Raw genomic sequence first — 20,240 nt, 5'->3', positions numbered from 1 at the left:
CATGGAACCAATCGATCAGTGTAGATAGGTCATCTTTCAGAAGATCTAAAATAGTGTTAAGATTCTTTCCGGTAATATATATGCTAGTCTCGTCTGCGAATAATATACTTTTACAGGATTTTAAAACTTGATGGGCATCGTTAACATATATAAGAAAAAGCAGTGGTCCGAGTATAGAGCCTTGAGGAATTCCGTATTCGACTTTAGTTAGATTTGATTTGATTCCGTTGACCTTTACATACATTCTCCTTTCACTGAGGTAACTTTTCAACCATTGCAATGGAATTCCGCTTATTCCATACTTATCTAATTTGTATATCAACGTTGGGACATCGAGCGAGTCAAACGCTTTAGACAGATCAAGGAAGACTCCAATTGTGTTATTACCATTGTCGAAGCTACTAATTATATTTCCGGTTAATTCAAGTATTGCTTGAGCAGTTGAATGATTTTCTCTGTACCCATATTGGCTGCTGTAGAGTAAGTTGTTCGTAATAAAAAAAGTTATATAGCCTGTTGTGAACTATTTTTTCTAGTATTTTAGATATTACGGGTAAAAGTGAGATAGGCCTGTAGTTAGTTGCTTGGGATTTATCATCACCTTTGTGGATAGGAATAACTTCTGCAATTTTCATTAATTTGGGTACTACGCCATCTCTTAATGAATTGTTAAATATTGTACATAACGGATCACATAGGCCTATAGTATAAATTACTTGTTTTAGGAGATTATTGCTAATGTTAACGAAACCAGTACTACTTTTATTTGGTAATTATTTCACTAAAGAAATGATCTCATTAGTGTCAGTGGGTCTAAAGAAAATGTTAATATTGTTATGGATATTGAGGTATTCTTGAAATGAATGCTTAGAAGTTGGGACTTTAGTGGCATACTCTTTTCCTATATGACTAAAAAACAAAGACAGTGAGTCACTAATTTTTTTGTGGTCTTTTTCAATTTTTCCATCAATTTTGGGGACGGCGATTATCACGCTGAAATGCGAAAAATTTTCAATAGTAGATGATTTGTCATTATGTTTGCCTATGGTGGTCTTTAGTAAATCCCATAACTTTCTACTGTTATTTCTAAAACTAAGTTTCTTATTCGCATAATAACTATGCTTTGCTCTTCTTCTTAAATAATTCAACTGATTTCGATAATTAAGATATCTTACGTATTTTGGATCACTTTTTGGAGCACCAAGTACCTTACGATATAAACGATCACACTTTTTTGACGATGTTAGTAGACCATGTGTCATCCATGGTTCGTCTATCTTTAGGCTAAAAAAATTGATACCTTGTTTCTCCGCTCTGCTGAGCTTAAATGTTGACCCGGCCGGCCGCCTATCTACCCTATACATTACTTTTTTTTAAATCGTGATCAATTTTACCATAACAGACCCGGCCGCTATAGAAATGAACTGTTTATTAATTTTATCATATTTTACAAAAATGACCCGGCCGCTGCGGAGAAACAAGGTATCATTTTTGTTTAGCCTTATATGCCCAATTTTCCTTTCAGTCGGGGGGGCATGTCTATCTAAAGATGGAGTGAGCTTTTCAATTAAAAAGCTATACCCATCATCGCTGTTCATGTTTTCAATTACAGCCCAATCAATTTCAGAGAGTTCATTATTAATATTGGTTAAGTTGCTTCGATTGAATCTTCGAAATAATTTAGTTTCCTTTGTTTTCATTTTGTAGTTCCTATCTTTAATTGATATATAACAGGGCAGATGTTCTGATAGGTCAGTTGTGATGATGCATGATCTATAATGGTCAGTTAGTTTTGAGCTTATATATATATTATAAATGAGGGTGGCTGTATTATGTGTGATTCTAGTTGGACGTAGTATTGTTGGTATTACTTCATAGGAGAGATTCAAATCAAGAAATCTAGCAGTGTTTCTGTGGGTTTCAGATTTGATGAGGTCCAAGTTTTGGTCCATCCCAATGATTATATCTTTTCTTTCGTGATTTATTTTTTCTAGTATGCCTTGATAATCTAACAAAAAATCAGATTCGCTAGTTCCCGGTATTCTATATAGTTCTCCAACAATAATATTTCTAGCGTTTTTTCCGGTTTTAGAAATTATTTCTATAAAACAGGATTCGAATTTACCCTCTTTAAATACGCTTATGTCATTTCTGATCTTGTAGGAAAGTCGCTTGCTAGCATAAATCGCCCCCACCTTCAGGCTCTGGACGAGTCCTTCATAGTTCATAGTTCATTGTGGTATTTTGTAAGATAAATTATTATACTAAACTATGTTCTATGAAAATAAAATCAATCAATCAATCAATCTAATTACCGACAGAAGCGATGCTACACGAGCTCACACAATGGCAGCTCCGCATTGACGATCTATCAGTTTTCAATTATTGCCCGAAAGTTAAATAAAATACACTCTGAAAATAGTAAAATTACCACACTCAAACGTGGTGAACGGATAATAAGATAAAAACCCACCATGTATACAAATCAAAAGAATAATTTAGAAATTTCAAATCGAGATAGGATAGGATAGGATTGTAAATTTCTATAGCGCCTTGTAATAGCAGGACTATTATCAAAGGTGCTCTCCAGACGAAGATGATGACTTGGACAGAAATGTCTTGAGCTGTGCTTTGAATGCTGGCAGAGAGTCAATATCACGGAGAGGTTGCGGAAGGGAGTTCCACACTGTAGGTGCAAATGTCTCAAATGCACGTTCGCCGAATTTTAGATTTTTTGAATAAATAAATTCTCGTAATTTCATACTAAGATTAATTACCCTACACAGTACTACCTGTTTACCCCCGGTAACTCGTTTTCACTTACAATAATAAACTTTGTCATAACTTAACTCACAATTCCTGCAAAACGAAACATTTGAACATTGGTGTATACAAAATACCTTGTAAAGTCTGTAATAAAATATATATTGGTAAAACTGGGCGTGATTTGAACAAGCGCCTCAGAGAACATAAAAATGACGTCAAAAATTCTAATCACGTTTATGAAACTAGTCATAATTTTAATTTTGATAATGCCGCTATAATCTTTCCCTGTCCCGATAAAACCAAACGTCACATTATGGAATCTGCCCTTATTATTGAAAATGTGGATAAATGTGTTAATTTGAATAACGGTTTTTCTCCTCACAATATATTGATCTCTAAATTTCTCGCTTCCCTTGTACCCCCATTATTCTAACCCCGTTAGCTTGTTTTCCTCCGTTTGACACTTCCACTCACTCACTCCCTCCCTCACTCATTCCTTGATTATCCCTTTGATGTTCTTGCCTTTAGTTTTTGTCTGATTACCCCTTAGTTTGTCTGCCTTTGAACCCTCTGGGCTCTGTTTTTAGATTACTTTAATCTCGCACTACATCCCCTATAGTTTGTCGTTTGCCTTCTTTGTTTTCTTTCCTTAGTGTTCCGGTTTTTGTTATTTAATTATTTTAATCTTAATCCTTTAATCTTTATCATTTGTCATATTCTTGTATAAATATCCTGTTATTTTATTTTGTTCTCAGTACGCCTGATGATGGCTAACAGTTGTTAGCCGTAACGTTGCTCCTCAAATATAATCATTCTGATATAGAATTTTTCAATCTTGGCTTCGTTATTGTGGGATTTCTCTCGTTACATATGTTTACCCATTTACCTGATAAAGCTACTCTATACACTAGTTGCGGAAAACTCGAAATTTCTTACCAAGATCAATTAACTTACACAGTACTACCTGTTTACTCAATTACCTGATGAGCAATATTATGGTTGCTACAGTTACATGAATTAAAGATTCCCAATGTTGATTGTATGATATATGTTCATTTTTTTGAAGACCTCATTTTCCATCTAGGAAAATTGAAAAATCAACATTGAAAAAGGTGATTCTAAAGAGAAATTGCTGAACAGAGTTCCCCTTGGCAAATGCAATATGTGAAATGAAAATGAATTTCCCGAATATTAGTTCCCTGATTAGAGAAAAATGTCTCAAATTCCCAAATATTTCCAAACTGGGAATATTATTTCAAAATTTTTCAAAAACTAAACCTCATCTTCAGAGGAACAAAAATACTTTTGTGTTGATTGTATGATATATGTTCATTTTTTTGAAGACCCCATTTTCCATTTGGGAAGATTGAGAAATCACCTATGAAAAACTTGGGAAAATTGTATTTCTTGTTCCTCTGAAGATGAGGTTTAGTTTGAACCGCGAAACTGTAAGGCAATAAACTGTTTTTACAGAAGTAATTGTGGGTTTTATTCGTTAACTCTACACTGAGATTTATATCAGTTCACTGCAGTCAAGATTATATCATATGAATTCATTAAAAATTGTTATCTTCAAAAGTGGTTTTTTTAAAATTCTGAGCTTTGAGGAAAGTCATTGTAAGTTTTTCTTATAGAAACTGCTATGATAGATTCATGTACAAACAACACTGAGTGTGGAATCTAAGGTCGTATGAAAGAAGGCGTGGACGCTTGTGAAATCTACATAGCTTTCAATATATAGTTTCAGTAATTAGCTTTAATTGAGAGCATAGTCTGATTGGTCGACGCAATGGCTGCAACTTCAGTTCCTCAGAACCGCACTAATCCCACTATCATCTACATGTCCATCGTACTGGCTGCAACTACGATAAACGGAACTTATCTATGGTTTTTTGACGCCTTATAAAACGTTACCATTATGAAACTTAAACAATGTTAACCATTCAGCGTCATTTTACAAACGACAACCGTAAATCGATGTGCAAAACGTCACAGGTTTATGTGTACACATACAAGCTATTTGGCAAAATATTATTGATAAAGATGTAGAATGGCTCCCTGTGATTATATAATGACCTCTATTTGAACGTCGAAATGTTATATTGCATTGAATATCATGTTAAGAGGTATTGTAATAGTAAAGGATGTATGATTATATCAGGAGCGGCAGGCATAAATAGAAATGATAAGTAAATCGGATTATTCGGTTAAATGGCGGATGTATACACGATTTGGAAGTCTGATATAAAAGTCAGACCCTGACATGGGGATGCTAGTGGAATGACGAAGCTATCTACGATCTGAGTAGGGCCGGCGTGAATTTCATCGGCGGCTACAAGCGGTCTATATAAAAACGTGTAAACAAATAATTTCAATATTCAAATGTTTTAGAAAATATGTTCGATATTAGGGGTATGCAGGTTTCATGAGATTAGCAATCTATAATAGCATAGCTGTCATATACGGCTCCGCGTCCACTGATGGCATGTGTATAAGGTGACAATTCAATTCAATACTTTATTGATCCTTATTACATTGAAATTCCGGGATGAAATTCCAAAATTCAATAAAGTTACAAATTTTAGAATAAGAAAATACAAAATACAAGACACATGGGTAATTCATACAGAATAACATGAATAAGTTATTTAAATGACGATGTCAACCCAGACTCAAGTCTAGGATATCGAGTGACAGCCAAACCGGGCCCCGGGACCGGGCCGGCTGGCTACACGATATGCTCGAAGTCATGATGAAGCAGACATCAGAAGAGCTCTTTCTTCAACCATGGAGGCAATGAAGTTGCAGACCAGCTTAGAGCAAAAGTGAATCGAAGTCGGTCACAAGTTGACAATTTTTTTTTAATTAGACCAGTCGAAGACTGTATCATCGCCAAATCTCATAATTCCCCAAATTTCTTAAAACTTCGATTTCAAATTTGCAATTCCACATTAGCTTATCCCAGAAATTCTTCATTTTTTCGCAGGCGTCAAATAATTTATTAAAGTTAATTTCTTGTTTCTCACAATCGTCAGTCTTTGTTTTATTCTAGGATTCATCGGTAATCTGCTGATCGTAGTAGTGATGCGGCAACGTAAACTATGGCGACGTTCTTTCAGTCGTATGTTCGTTCAACTAGCCGTCTGCGACACTTCGGTTCTCCTCAATTATACGATGAGATACATCAACTTTATATCTTATGCATTTTATGGGAGGAAATTACTGATCAAACCGTCAACACGAATTCAATGTATGTTTTTTGAGTATTATGTAACAGTTGGCCTTTCGAGCAGTCCATGGACGCTAGTTCTCGTAGCTACCGAGCGAATGTGTGTCGTTTGTTTTCCGTTTAGAGGTCCTCGTTTCTGGAACCCGACTACCGCTTCTAAACTCTGCTTCTCCGTTATCTGCTTCCTAGCGCTGATTCATAGTTTTTTATTCGTAACTATCGACGTTAGTGACAACGGTTGTATTAGAAATGGGCCCGCATTTAGCCAGCCTTTGCTGTCGTCTATCATCATCTGCATAGCCCCGTTTATTGCGTTAACTATCATGTCCGCAATAACTTCTATCGCTTTATTCAGAAAAAAAGTTAAATCGGAAACAACCCGAGCATCGAGATACTCAAACCAGGTAACCAGGTTGGTTCTGCTACTGTGTATCTTCTTCATGGTTACAACATTCCCTGCTGCTTTAATAAACGCTTTCGTCGGAACAAATCCACAATCAGCAAACATTTTCGCCGCCCTCGCCGATATTTTGTTGATAAACTATTCGTTTAATCTCTACCTGTATCTGATGACGGGCAAAGAAATCAGAAAAGAATTGCAGAATTTGATTTTCGAAAAGAAATCGTCTTGAGCGGCCACAAAAATATTGCTGTATATCAGATCTTAAAACTGTTCATCTCTGACAATCGCGCTCAGCCGGTGGCAAGACGGTCGTTTAGAAAAATCGATCATCAGTACCGTACACTGTCTTCCATTTAATTAATTGAATCAATTAAGGAATATTTCTCTACCAAATTAGATTATTAACTCTCCATGTTTCTTTCCTCGTTCCTAATTTATCCTACTAGTAAAAATGAATTCTAACTTTTCAATCAACCATACGGTGCATTGAATTTAAAATACGCTGACGACTTCGAAAAAATTCCATTTGTTCATCGCCCTTGAACTGTTAAACTTCGATGAGTTGAGAATAATTCTTCAACCGTCAGATAATACACGTATCCAAATAGAGTACATTGTTGAAAGTTTGAAATTGTTGAAAGCTGTTATTGGCAATTTTGGTTGCTAGCTATGAAGTGTTTCAAACTTTATCACAGTCAGAGTTTAATTATTAGAATTCTTATCAATGATGAATAATTTCTTAAACAGTAGTTTAATCACTACGCCCCTGAGACGCTTCTACTACGTATGATCAAACGCAGGATCCTCGATGATTAGTTATACCTGTCCTGCAAATAATGAATGAAATGTCTAACCGTGAGCAGGGAGCAACAAGGACACTTGATTTAGGGGAGACATGTCGAGAGCGGTCTGGGTTTTGTTAAATTTTTTGGGTCTTAACTGTTTCCAGGGTTAAGAACCATTCACATGAGCGGGAATTAGAAGCAAAATGTAGAATATTATCATGTAGGTTACATTCTTCCATCCATGAAAAACGGCATAGCATAGTGTCAGTTTTAGACCAGATTACAATTAAAAATCTTTTGCAAACAACCCTAGAAAAGGTTCTAGAATTTTTGTTACAGTTTCATTTTCAACTGATGACGCAGGGTTTGGGGAGGTGCGCTATTCTATCCTTGAATTGATCGTAAATATTATTGTATTATCATCGGAAAAATTCCTACTGGAAAATTCTCCAAAAATGTTTTACTTGCTGCCGATAGATCAAATTAATTGACGGATAGTTTGGAATGTTGTTTTAGTTTGTTCTCGTCGGTTTTGCTTGTCAGATTCCAGAATATCTTTGGCACCTCATAAGTAAAAAGAATGCCATAACAGAAGCGAGAGAACAATCCGGATTCGATTATTTACAAACGCGAAGTTTTACCACACTAATCCGAGCACGTCTCACACCCGCCTTATGAAATATTTCGGAAAAGTTTTGGAAAGATGGAATATATTACTAGGGCCCCAGTGCAACCCGAAATACCTCTAGTCGTGTTTTGTAACGAGAAATATGTTAAGGAGGAGATGTCAGCATCGAATGATATGTAATTTATGAGAAATGCATTCCATTGATTCATTTAAGATGTTTAGATCGCCAATGGGGCATCGTGCGATCATTAATCTTCACGTCGTCAGTAGCCTATCTAGAGCAACATTCGTGGAACATTATGATGTAACGATATCGCGGAGAGAACGCAAAGGTCACGAAAGTGCAGACGAGAGCGAGTGCACGTGCGCGGAGACGCGGGAACCTTCTATCAGCTTTCTGAAGTGGGGCATTATCGTGAAATTCTGTTTGCTTCGAAGCCGACACTTCTAGAAATACACTCAATCATCCTTTTATATGTAAATTATCATTCAAATAAATTTCCTATTCCCAAAAATATCCAGGTCGCCTTTGGTCCTTTGTGGTCAGTAGGCAAATGGGCTATGAGTTGTTGTACACATTAAAGTTTCGAAAACTGTCTGGAAAGATTTTGATTGTATTTGCGATGAATCGGTTTTGTACCATTGTTCAGTTGATGGATGAAGGCCTCTTCCTCTTTTGAGAATGAAAACTCGTTTTCTAGGAATGGCTTTCAGGTAATTCAAAAGTTTAGTTCAACCCGATGAGGAATGTGTTAGTCAAATCAGACGGATAAATCATGACCCATTGCTCACGAAACACTCCCACGCATCACACCACCCCCGGCAAATCGGCAGATACCATCGCACAATTATTGAGAACAATTTTGTTCATATAAGTTTAATCGACTAAGCCTTTAGGGAGTGTTCAAGAAAAAAACGGGATTTTAAAACTAAAATATAAGGTAAGAACATTACGTTAATCATTATTCATTTATAAAGAAATGTCTTTAAACTTTTTAAAAGATTTGATACTTTCGAAAACGATGGCATTTCAATTTCTCCTTGTCGCTTGCCTTTCTAAAGGTTTGACCATTTAACGTAAACGCAAAAATCCTAGATAGATCAATTTTATTTCGTCCCATAAAGTGGATGACATTCCGTATCAGAAATTCATTTCATTCTTGACTAACTTCCAATTTTACGTAACCATTATTTCCTCGTGATTTATTTATGATGTTTGTTGACTATTTGTTTTGGCAATATTTCTACGACACGAAACACGAAAGACAAGTTTTTAAACTGCTTGCATAAGAATAATCTCATACACAGGAGAATTTAAACATTTTCAAATCCGATCTTCTTTTCTAGTAAGAACCATATGATGTTAGACAGTATTTGTTATTAACACTAGATCATTTATACAGACTGCCTTTTGTTTTGACTAGTCGCCTAATTAGTCTATCTATCCATATGTTTATTATCATAATAACTGAAATTTTTTATGTGAACTTCCAAACTGATGGAGGCGGTCCGGACAACGCGCTGTCGGTCGACTTTGGTACAAAAAATACGCGATGCAAAACGAAGCGGACGAAAGGAAAAAATCTCCGACATTCTATATAAAACGAGAACTGACTCGTGTTCACGATTCATTTGTGTATTTTACAGCTGACAAGACGAATCACAAAGTCTGAAAAATGGTTAATACGGGATTGAAGTCTTGGATATTCAGCGTCTCTGCATTGGTGTTGTTGATTCTTACATGTGGTAAGTACGAACAAAATTTCGATTTCCGTTATATGGATAGAACACTCAACATGAAACATGAAACAACATGCGTAATTGTTTTATGTATTCTGCTACGTCATTTAAAATTTAGACAAAAATGTTTTCTTAATTTTGATCAACAACAATTTAGATTCAACAACACCGCCAACTGTCATTTCGGGTAAAACAAATTCCGTAAGAAAATTTGACAAAATGGGATGTCCATAATGCTGTAAACCTAGATACCCTTGGATATTGAACTTGGAACCTGGATTCTAATCCAATCCCATGCGCCGATCACTACTCCTTTGAGTATATGGCGATTGATTCAGTTGTTAGAGGGTTTCTGCTTTGAATTAAGCGGCGGGGACCAGTCAGGCTTAGCTGGTATACTGAGTGCTCTGCTTACAATCTCATCATTAACACGTCAAAAACCGGGTGTGGCCATTTAGAATACTAAGTTTGAGGTTTTTTTGTCACTTGCAGTTAATGGCGAAACGAAAGAGAAATACGACTCGAAGAGTAGCAAAATGACTGGCGGTCACCGTCGTCATTTGTTGCCAGAGCTGCTCGGTAGAAATCGGTTGCAATCGCGAAAACGTTTAGATTTCGTCATCCAGACAAACAGCCAGACGAGCGGCCAGACGATGTTGACAAATCAAAAGAATGTACACGAAGCATCGATTTCAGGTGTGAAGAAATTTGTGACGAAGATCGGGAGAAATCGAATGAGACACGCGCGATCGGGGACTAACCTCACCGTTCTTAATCCCGCGTCCAGAAAGACGCAAGAGTTTGTGGCTAAGCTCAGAAAGTTGAAGAAAAACCTAAATGGATCTGTTGGAAAACTCAAGTCAGTCGATAAACGCGAAGAAAATATCGCTGAACTGCAAGCCGTTGAATCAAAAGGATCGCGGAGGGATAGACGTAGTTTGTATACAGAATATCTACCAGAATTTGCTAGAAAAATACGATTTGTAAGTGGACAACAACCGGAAATAATCTATTCTCCGGAACTCTATCACCAAACGAGACGAAGGCGCCGCGATACGCCTGAATTAGAACCCGAATTTACATATTCCGATCCATCGGAAAAATCGCCTGAATTGCACAGGAGAAAACGTCATAGCTCGACAGAACTGGTCGATACAGACAGCTCCCCCGAGATCAGGACCGAGTTCCGCTCGAGAGTGGCTCGGAATGCACCGGTAATTGAGCCTGAATTGATAGGTGAGTTTCGGGCCAGGCTGAAACGGAATGCTCCTGAACTCCAACCAGAATTAGTGGAATCAATGTCACCCGAATTTCGGGTCAGGCGGAGACGGTATGCTCCTGAACTCCAACCGGAATTAGTGGAATCAATGTCACCCGAATTTCGGGCCAGGCTGAGACGGAATGCTCCTGAACTCCAACCAGAATTAGTGGAATCAATGTCAACAGAATTTCGCGCCAGGCGGAGACGGGATGCTCCCGAACTCCAACCAGAATTAGTGGAATCAATGTCAACAGAATTTCGCGCCAGGCGGAGACGGGATGCTCCCGAACTCCAACCAGAATTAGTGGAATCAATGTCACCAGAATTTCGGGTTAGGCGGAGACGGAATGCTCCCGAACTCCAAACAGAATTAGTGGAATTAATGTCACCAGAATTTCGGGTTAGGCGGAGACGGAATGCTCCCGAACTCCAACCAGAATTTGTGGAATCAATGTCACCAGAATTTCGCGCCAGGCGCAGAAGGAATGCTCCCGAACTCCAACCGGAATTAGTGGAATCAATGTCACCAGAATTTCGCGCCAGGCGGAGACGGAATGCTCCCGAACTCCAACCAGAATTAGTGGAATCAATGTCACCAGAATTTCGCACCAGGCGGAGACGGAATGCTCCCGAACTCCAACCAGAATTAGTGGAATTAATGTCACCAGAATTTCGCGCCAGGCGGAGACGGAATGCTCCCGAACTCCAACCAGAATTAGTGGAATCAATGTCACCAGAATTTCGCACCAGGCGGAGACGGAATGCTCCCGAACTCCAACCGGAATTAGTGGAATCAATGTCACCAGAATTTCGCGCCAGGCGGAGACGGAATGCTCCCGAACTCCAACCAGAATTAGTGGAATCAATGTCACCAGAATTTCGGGTCAGGCGAAGACGAAATGCTCCTGAACTCCAACCAGAATTAGTGGAATCAATGTCACCAGAATTTCGCACCAGGCGGAGACGGAATGCTCCCGAACTCCAACCAGAATTAGTGGAATCAATGTCACCTGAATTTCGGGCTAGGCGAAAACGGAAAGCTTTTGAACGTCAACCGGAACTGGTGGAATCAAAATCACCCGAAATATTCATAAAATGAAATTGAAGAACATGATTGAAGGAATGATGATGACAAAGGGTTTTTTTATAGCGCTATTACGAAAAAACTTCGCTCGCTGCGAAGATCCTGATTTCTGCCACGACAAACTATACGATTATTACCAGCCAGAAATGAACGCAAAAAATTACAATAAATAAGAATAACAAACTTAAACCGCGGTTTTTGGTACCAAGTATTAAAATAGATATAATCCGAGAACGAGAATCCGCTACAAAAAGGTTCCGCAATTCTAGTCTGATAACGCGGCGCTAAAATGGCGTGAGATTAAAAGTGAATGAAAAAGCCAATTTCACGCAGACGTTGAGAATAGATAAGGATTAAAACCCACTAGATGTATTTCAATAAATTCAAAATATTAAAAAGAGATTCGTTAAAATCGACTCCGTTTTGATAGACTGATAAAATAAATTTCGTTAGGCAATGATTCGCTTTTAATCTTTGAAATAGGGAACCCGCATAACCAGCTATCCCAGCCGGTAGCGTGACGAGCAGTAGGTCGTCCATTGTCAAAACTTTGAACTGAATCTATCATACTCCTGAATCTTATCACAGCACTCACCAAATATACACAACTTTCATTCTTCTACTCGGATATCGGCATATTTTTCATAAATGATTGATTCATTTAAGGGGTTCATTCAGATTTAATCAAAACGTAAGGAGAAATCGAATACGGACGACCAACTATCTACTAGCGAACCTGGCGGATCCTCGCCTGTCATACGTGGAATCCTGGATTGCCACAGTAGCACTGCGGGTATCCCATTGCATATAGTTTATATAGTGGGTTTTAATTTTGTTGAATGAAAGTAAATGCTAGATGTATTTTAAGAAGATTAATTCAGAATATATTTTGTTATCGCGTTACTATTGATGTACATAAAAGAAAATAGCAGTGTGTTGTTGTAAATGTGAAATGTTTACGGGTAATAGAAAACACTGAGTTTTTTATTGAAAACACATATAGTTTTAAGCTCGATATGTCTAAACCATAGAATTAATATAAACATATAGATTTAAATCAGCATATTTCACCTTGACTGACTAATATGACGACTAAGCGTTTAACAATCGCGTTCACACTGTTTTATAAATACTGACATCAATTTACTGACGTGATCTTTAGAGTTGGTGATTAAAGACTATTAAAAATTATCTGAGAAAAAAGAAACTATTCGGTGTTTTATTGCACTTTTCTTTGGTCTTGTGTCGATTTTCTCTAGTCTTCAAGATCGAGAGGTCACAAGATCGAGATACACCTAACGACGGATTTTTCAAAATAGCTGGTTGCAGCCACAGGGACTAGGACACGGATTTTGACCCCAGAACCTTGGTACTTACTGTACATAAAAAGTCTTTTTATATATAGTACCTAGGATACTGGGGTTAAAATCCTTTTGTGTCAAGTCCCTGTTGATGCAGCCCAGATGATTTGTTCGGTGGCACGGCCTGACAGCAGAGAACCAGACACAGTATATTACCTCGTTCAATCTCTTCGAGAGCCCGCCGTGTCCGGGCATGACAAATCTGTTTTACCCAGGTCCGCGTTTTATGCTCAACTTGTAACGGTCTAATCCGGATTTTAGGCAATACGTTTAAAGTCACATGACTTCAACATGGCGGACGTACCACGAATATGAACTCAACAAAAATTGATCGGCCGTGATTAGCGAGCCTTACAACGCAAACTCATTATGTATACGACATGAAACTTGATCCTGACGTTCAAGTTTATTCAAAATTACCAGATTAGATACTTACCTACAACTGACAAAAATCATATATCCCTAAACGATGTTTTTAATACAACCCTCTTGCTCTTTAGGCTTAGCTAGTCAAGTCAGTAACCCAACCTGACTGTGGTTTAGTTTCACGATCGGATATTTTCACAAACCACATAGTCTTATACCTTTTGTTCGTTGGTATAAGCCCATCCGATTATAAAAAGCTTACACCAACGATTAGGTTACTAACTAAAATTTAGCCTACTTCCTAATTTAATGTTAAATTTGTCTTTATTCCCCATACGGTACCTCGACTCCCTCTAGTCCCCGACCATACTTGCCCTCTAATATGCAATATGAGCCATGACTATTATGTCACCGTTGGTGGGCATGTGCTTATGACATATGAATTTGATATCAGCTTCATAAAATAAGACTGCCCCTTCTGCAACTAGTCCACTATACACTATAAAGAATGGAAAAGGATGAGAAAACCTTAAGTGTTTGGCATCACTCATTATCATCGTCATCATCATCATCGTCATCATCATCATCATCATCATCATCATGTTTCCACCTTTCACTCACTTGGCAAACTGTAAACATTTGATTCTCTATACACAGAAGATGCTGAAGTTTTATGTGCACTATGAGGCTTGTACTCAGGTTTTTGAATGGGACAGAAGTAAAAAAGGCACTCTGAGTGATGTTATAACGGTTAGTTTCGCCTTTTATTAAATCCCTGTCTATAATTCTTTTTCCATAAAGCTGTTGACTCTGTTTACTTTCAGCAATTCATAAGTTCTACAACTACGGATAAAGTGAAAAAAGAATTACTGACTGCATTTCGAGATATACAAGTATTTAATTCTAAGGGGTAAAATTGGTGGAACCGTTGTCTGTATTTTCAACCACGATTCATTAAGAAATTTCTATCTAATCGTATGAAATTGCTTTCAGGACATTGCTGGATCTGGATTTAGATGTTTCATCCAACTTGAAAAATCGAGAAGACATCTTCCTGAAACTGAAAGAATCCACTAATGTTAAACCACCTTCGGAGAAAACGAAAGGTCTCGAGAGGTACGTTCCTATCGCCCATTACTAACTAATGATGTTTTATGACCAAAAGTACAGGCGGTCAGTTCCTCAAAAGTAGGTTAGGGCTAACAAGTAGATAGTTGACCTAGTGACAATTAAAAGTTCATTGTTACACGGTATTTATCCTCCAGTTATCTTTAACCAACTCTTGAGCAACTGCCCCCCCCCTGGTCTTCAAAACTTGAACGATTACTTGTTGTTGCAGTAAATTGAAGTTTTATTTGCATTATGTGCCTGGAGATGGTGAATCATCTACAAGTATTATCGAATGGCATAAAAGTGACAAAGGGAGTCTTAGAGATCTTATCAAGGTTGGCCAATTTCGTCTCATAGTCAGCTTTTACAACACGACAAGTTTTTGTTAATAAATTTCAATATTGTTTTCAGTTGTACATGAATTCCGGTGCTGAACATCTTCGTTCAACTCAAGTAAACGATATTCAACTGAAGAATTCTAAAGGGTATGAATGGAAAATCATGCTTCTTTTTCATGACCGAAGTTGTCAATACGGCTATTTTTCGCTCATCAAATTGGATACTGAAATGTATATTTTAGAGTCTATCTAGATTTAGACAGAGAGATTACGTCTCTGCTGAAAAATAGAGAAGATTTGTATATCATCATCAATGAAAAAGTATCCGGACCACAACAATCTAACAGTAAATCATTTGATTGCGCCAGGTATTTAATCCTATTAGCATTTATCGTGCAGAGAAATGAATAAAAAATCATTCATTGGTTGATTCATTATTCTGTTGGGTGGGCAGGTGTCTAAGAAGAACATTCATTAATTCCTAGGGTGAAGAGAATTTGTGAAAAAGCTGCCACAGAATTGAAGTCTGGAAACACGAAATCTGCTGTCACGCTATACCAGACTGTTATCCAGTCAGATCCCACTAATGTTCAAGCTCTTGAACGAATGGGTAAGAATCCCAATACAGTCTATCATAGTTTTAATGCGTGAAGTTGAGTTCTCATACTTTCATTTTATTCAAATTTCCTTCCAGTTGATATCTTCCTAACGGTGAAACGTCCTGATGTCGCTGTGAAATATGCAAAAATGCTCAAAAAGCTGAAATCGTGCAGTGTATTTCATCGAATAAAGTAAGAAGGCACTCCGCGTGTATTTCATTTTGTTGAAAACCATCGATATGTAAGAGTCAATGCAGAGGGTGGATCAGAAGTACCACTTAAGTTCCTACCAGAGCGGCAGTGGTAATTAGCAGGGAAGTCTAAGAGAGCCTTCTCGTTTCGAAATTTTACAAAAATACATTTCAAAAGATGCAATATTCCGAGAAGATGAGAATTAAATTTTCAGGTATTGATGATTATTTCGAAATATCTGAAGAATATATTGTTTGTGGAGTTGACATACGGCTTAGTTCACAAAAAAGGCAATGGGAAGGCGGTGGGGTCTAGACCTCCAAAACCCTCCTCTGAATCCAGCCTTGTTTGTTTTGTAGGTTGGGGAAGTGTTTTTTGATGTTAGAAAATGCTGCGAAATCCGAGAAAATATTCGCAGATATTTATGAAAATGAAATGAAAAATCTTCCCAGAAATGATCAGTTCGATGTTAAGGTATGAACGCGGTACTCGTGAGCATTTTGTTATACACATATCGCATTTTGAGGAATAAAGGGGTGTTGGAAGCAGTTTTTGATTGCTGTGGCCAATTGCTGATTTTTAACAGGTTCTAATATGTTGCCGTGGCGAATTTACTTCAATTTCGACAAAAACTTAGTATTCAAAGAAAGAAAATGTCATTCAGTAAATTATTGCTGCAGCTTTCACAGTAGCTGCTGTTCCAACACCACTGAAGCATCTTAATGATTTTATCCGCTTGCAGTGTGCTTTGGCTCAGTCGTACGAACTGCAGGGAATGCGGGATAAGGCAATCATTCATTATCATAATGTTATGCAACAATATACATACCATGCAACTGCTGCAGTAAGATACGCGGACTTGATCTCTTCACACCATGAAAAACTGTTCCTGTCAATACAACTTACGACCACAGCGATGATGCTTGATAGAGGTACTACGCTGGGTAGATTCCACAGGCGCGGATCTTATGGGTCTTACATGTCTTCTGGAAGACCCTCAAAATTTCTCTTAAGTGCCCCAAAAAATTTTGCTCGCAAAACAGTTTCATGACTCAAAATCTCAAAATGCAGGAAATGGCTTCAAATCGGTGCTGGAATCTCAAAATTGTCTTGGAGGGGGCCTCAGACCCCCCAGAAGGGCTTCGCGCTGAAGCAGTGTTAGCCTCGCCCGCTGTGCACGGTGTGTTATCAGTGCCCTTTTCTTTTCGGTGTGCCCCTAGAATTCTGAGAAGACCCTCAGATTTACCCCGAGATCCGCCCCTGTTCCATAATCTAACGTTAGTTTAGTTTCAAGATTGTCGCTCGAGCCACAATGGATGTTGGTAGATGGCTTAATTTCTATTTTCAGCTGACACGAGGATTCCTGTTGTATTGTGTAAGCTGGTGCAGAAACCCGGCGGAGTTGAAATTCTTGAAAAGTATGTATCCAGTACTTTTGATTCACTGGCTTCAATACGATTAAAAAGCTCACAATATAAATTGATGATTTCGTTTGATATCAAATATTCTTATATATGATATAATAATAATAATAATATGTGTCTTATATAGCGCTAAATCCAGCAAAGCTACTAAGAATGCTTTATATTTTCTGGTATTATTACCCCGGCCATTTTAACACTCTAACATGTATCAGTCATATCGGAAGAATTGGTCAATTTCTATCCCATTTGGGACTTGGGTCCTGGCAGGCTATTGCATCCACTTTTCATTCATTGTCCGTAGACGCAATCCAGTTATTTTTAAGACACTTCGATGGATTGTCTGAATATTTTTATATATGAATCCACTGTAAACAAATGTGCAGCTCAAAAACTTGCCTCGTCAGTATCAAGATTTTCAGATGGTCGAGCATTTCATCACCAAGTGGGCATCGTGTCCCTTGACCCTTAATCGAACCCCTTCCCCATGGATTATATGTAATTTGATTGTAAATGGTCTCTTATAGTATTATCGGTAGACAATCTGCAGCATTGTTTGTCCTTTACGAAGTGTTGTATAACTATGGAGGTAAGTGAAATGCTTTGTATAAAATGCTGTGGTTATTCGTGTAGCATTATGACGAAACATCGAAATGAATAAATTTTTAAATTTTTCTAATCAGCGACGAATGAAGCGGAGAAGATTCTATTCAAAGCTGTTCAGTGCGATCCAAACGATCTTATCATTTTGCTCGCTTATATGCATCTGCTTGAGGTACGTGTCGCAAAAATGAATATAAACTAAGAAGCCAAATTTTGAGCGTGTAGAATAGAAATTATGAATTCTGCTCATTTCAGTTGAAAGGAAAACACGGAGCGTGCATTCAGTTCATGAAGACGCAGTTGAAAACTCAATCTCTCGCGTCATCTGTCCATCAGCCTCACCAACAACAACTACTAGAACAGTATCTAAACATAATTGAAACTGTACCTGAGGATATCTACTTATGGAATTGTACGTTTCCCTTGAAATTCTTGTAAACTTTCGAAAAGCAAATCTCAAATGCTCAGAATATTTGAATTAAGATTTTTAGATTTGTGTCATATAACGCATTAACAGGCCTCGTCTCCCTAACATAACATAATGCTCGAATTGTGTTTGTGAAAAGAAGTGGTAGAAAATCAGCTGGGGCCGGTTGCATAGTCATGGCTTTGACTTAAGAACAGTCTAAGACCAACTTAGTTCTATAGCCAATCTAACAACTTAAGACCAGTCTTAAGATTTAAGACCACTTTTGGACTTAAGTCTTGACTGTGTTACTGGCCCCTGAATATTTTGCATACCGTACATACTTTATGAACGGACCTATAATTATACCCTGCAGGTTTGCAGTACGAAGATAACACGAATACCAGTAGTGAACGTCCATATGGTAATATTGAAATCTTCTTTACGGCCATTCTGTTCACGTCGGTGAAGATATTCTACGTCAACGGAGCTTTGCGAATTGTCCAAAAATTAATGTCAATTTTGGGTAAGAACTGCTAGATTCTCGTGAGGGTTAGAGACATTGTTTCTTTATCTTTGATAACCATTTACGGAACAGCTTAATTTATCATTGATATCCATTTACAGAACACCTTTCTTTATCTTCGATATCCATTTACAGAACACCTATGGCCGGGACGAGATCTTCACAAAACAGCAATTCGAAATGAAGCTGCCTATTTCCGTTGCATTCAACTCGTTATGAAACAGTGTCCGCCGGATGTTATTAACTGCAGTGATTTGAACTCTCAGAATTTCCTTTATTTTCTAAGTGACAGCCATTGTATTACTCCTGCCTGGCAGAAGCTGCTTTGTAAGGTGAGAACTACTAACCTTCAACTGTAGAATTTCAAAAATCACCGGTATTCTATTAATAGGGGATTTTCTTTTCTTGTTAAAAAAGGGTACTCCTGTTACAGTGCACCCCGTTCTGTCAACTGGAACGAAGATATGGCATTTACGGCATGAGGAAAAGCTGTATACCAGAGAAGGCTTCTTTACAGCGATCAAAGTCATACCGAATAACGCTTTAGTCGTCGTGAATTTCGGTGAAATTGACTGTAGAGAATCTTTGACAACGTGCGTGCAAAAGTGTTATTACGATGTAAGTACCCGTATCGCTCTTTCGGGTGCAGAAATGTAGCCTGCGGCAATGGTTTTACGAAATATTTTCTCATTGCCTTTCAGAGTCTGGAGGAAGCAATGGAATGTTTGATAGACATTTATATCAAGGTATTAGACAATCTTCAAATTGAATATAGATGGAAAATTTACGTTCATCCAATCGCACCGGTGATCGATGTAACCAGGTACTGAATATTCCATCAAACTTTTGCATCCATCTTTTTGACTTTTGAAATGTAATTCTTCGTTTTAATTCAGGCCGATTGTCGTTCGATTCAACCAAGCTTTAAGACGTAGAGTCGAAAAACATGGCACCTTGAAGTGGTTAGACATTGAGAAAGATTTATTAAAACCTGCAGGTTCTTTGAAATCGATCTATGGTTCGTTGAGCTGAATTTAGATTCTACATGTGTGCCGCTCAAATTACATCAATTTTGAGGTTACTTTTTCTTATTTATTTCAGAATTTGATGACACTCATCTTCATCCTGCTTATTTGGAGCTCCTGCAGAATGCGTTTTAGTCTTGAAGTGAAGCTAGCTGATCAATAAACTCTATAAATTCTGTTATCACTCTGTTTAAGAATTCAACTAGATTGATAATTGTAATATTACATTAACAATTTGTATATTTTTATAACAATAATTTGTTTTATTTCTATATATAAAGATCATAGTGTTATTATTTGACTTGTTGAAATCTTGTCTTGTAATGTTCTGTATTATATGAATATAGCATCGGTCTTGTTTTCTAGTTTTATAGTGTTCTAGTTCGATTGATTTAAT

General features: G+C 37.6%; 2 protein-coding genes across 4 annotated transcripts; both read left to right on the top strand.

Moving 5' to 3' along the window:
• Positions 1–8,617: 8,617 nt before the first annotated feature.
• LOC141908242 (uncharacterized) lies at positions 8,618–13,086 on the top strand. Its single transcript, XM_074798182.1, has 3 exons — positions 8,618–8,752; positions 9,459–9,557; positions 10,044–13,086. Exons 2-3 carry the CDS (start codon positions 9,488–9,490, stop codon positions 11,909–11,911), a joined length of 1,938 nt encoding a protein of 645 aa, XP_074654283.1. The 5' UTR covers positions 8,618–8,752; positions 9,459–9,487; the 3' UTR covers positions 11,912–13,086.
• A 451-nt stretch (positions 13,087–13,537) lies between these two features.
• LOC141908291 (uncharacterized) lies at positions 13,538–20,125 on the top strand. Of its 3 annotated transcripts, XM_074798274.1 has the most exons (21): positions 13,538–13,628; positions 14,281–14,373; positions 14,448–14,533; positions 14,617–14,739; positions 14,963–15,068; positions 15,145–15,218; positions 15,314–15,439; positions 15,557–15,681; positions 15,766–15,862; positions 16,222–16,336; positions 16,605–16,794; positions 17,211–17,280; positions 17,811–17,872; positions 17,967–18,058; positions 18,142–18,298; positions 18,669–18,818; positions 18,954–19,150; positions 19,236–19,436; positions 19,520–19,641; positions 19,715–19,836; positions 19,920–20,125. In XM_074798274.1, exons 2-21 carry the CDS (start codon positions 14,284–14,286, stop codon positions 19,976–19,978), a joined length of 2,364 nt encoding a protein of 787 aa, XP_074654375.1. In that variant the 5' UTR covers positions 13,538–13,628; positions 14,281–14,283; the 3' UTR covers positions 19,979–20,125. The 3 variants fall into 3 exon arrangements, with proteins under 3 accessions (XP_074654375.1, XP_074654376.1, XP_074654374.1); XM_074798275.1 differs by having other exon boundaries at positions 13,548–14,373; positions 14,998–15,068; XM_074798273.1 differs by having other exon boundaries at positions 13,548–14,373.
• Positions 20,126–20,240: the final 115 nt, after the last annotated feature.

The sequence above is a fragment of the Tubulanus polymorphus genome, chromosome 7 (genome assembly GCF_964204645.1).
Source record: "Tubulanus polymorphus chromosome 7, tnTubPoly1.2, whole genome shotgun sequence".
Classification (NCBI taxonomy): Eukaryota; Metazoa; Nemertea; class Palaeonemertea; order Tubulaniformes; family Tubulanidae; genus Tubulanus; species Tubulanus polymorphus.
Note: the sequence above shows the minus strand (reverse complement) of the source record. Positions and strands in the feature narration are given on the sequence as shown.

Bases quoted from the DNA above. Each gene is read 5' to 3' on its own strand.
- LOC141908291 (XM_074798273.1), top strand. From the start codon at position 14,224: ATGTTTCCACCTTTCACTCACTTGGCAAACTGTAAACATTTGATTCTC. The intron at 14,740-14,962 runs GTACGTTCCTAT...TTGTTGTTGCAG, and splicing joins AAAACGAAAGGTCTCGAGAG to TAAATTGAAGTTTTATTTGC. The intron at 16,795-17,210 runs GTACTACGCTGG...TTCTATTTTCAG, and splicing joins AGCGATGATGCTTGATAGAG to CTGACACGAGGATTCCTGTT.
- LOC141908242 (XM_074798182.1), top strand. From the start codon at position 9,488: ATGGTTAATACGGGATTGAAGTCTTGGATATTCAGCGTCTCTGCATTG. The intron at 9,558-10,043 runs GTAAGTACGAAC...TGTCACTTGCAG, and splicing joins GTTGTTGATTCTTACATGTG to TTAATGGCGAAACGAAAGAG.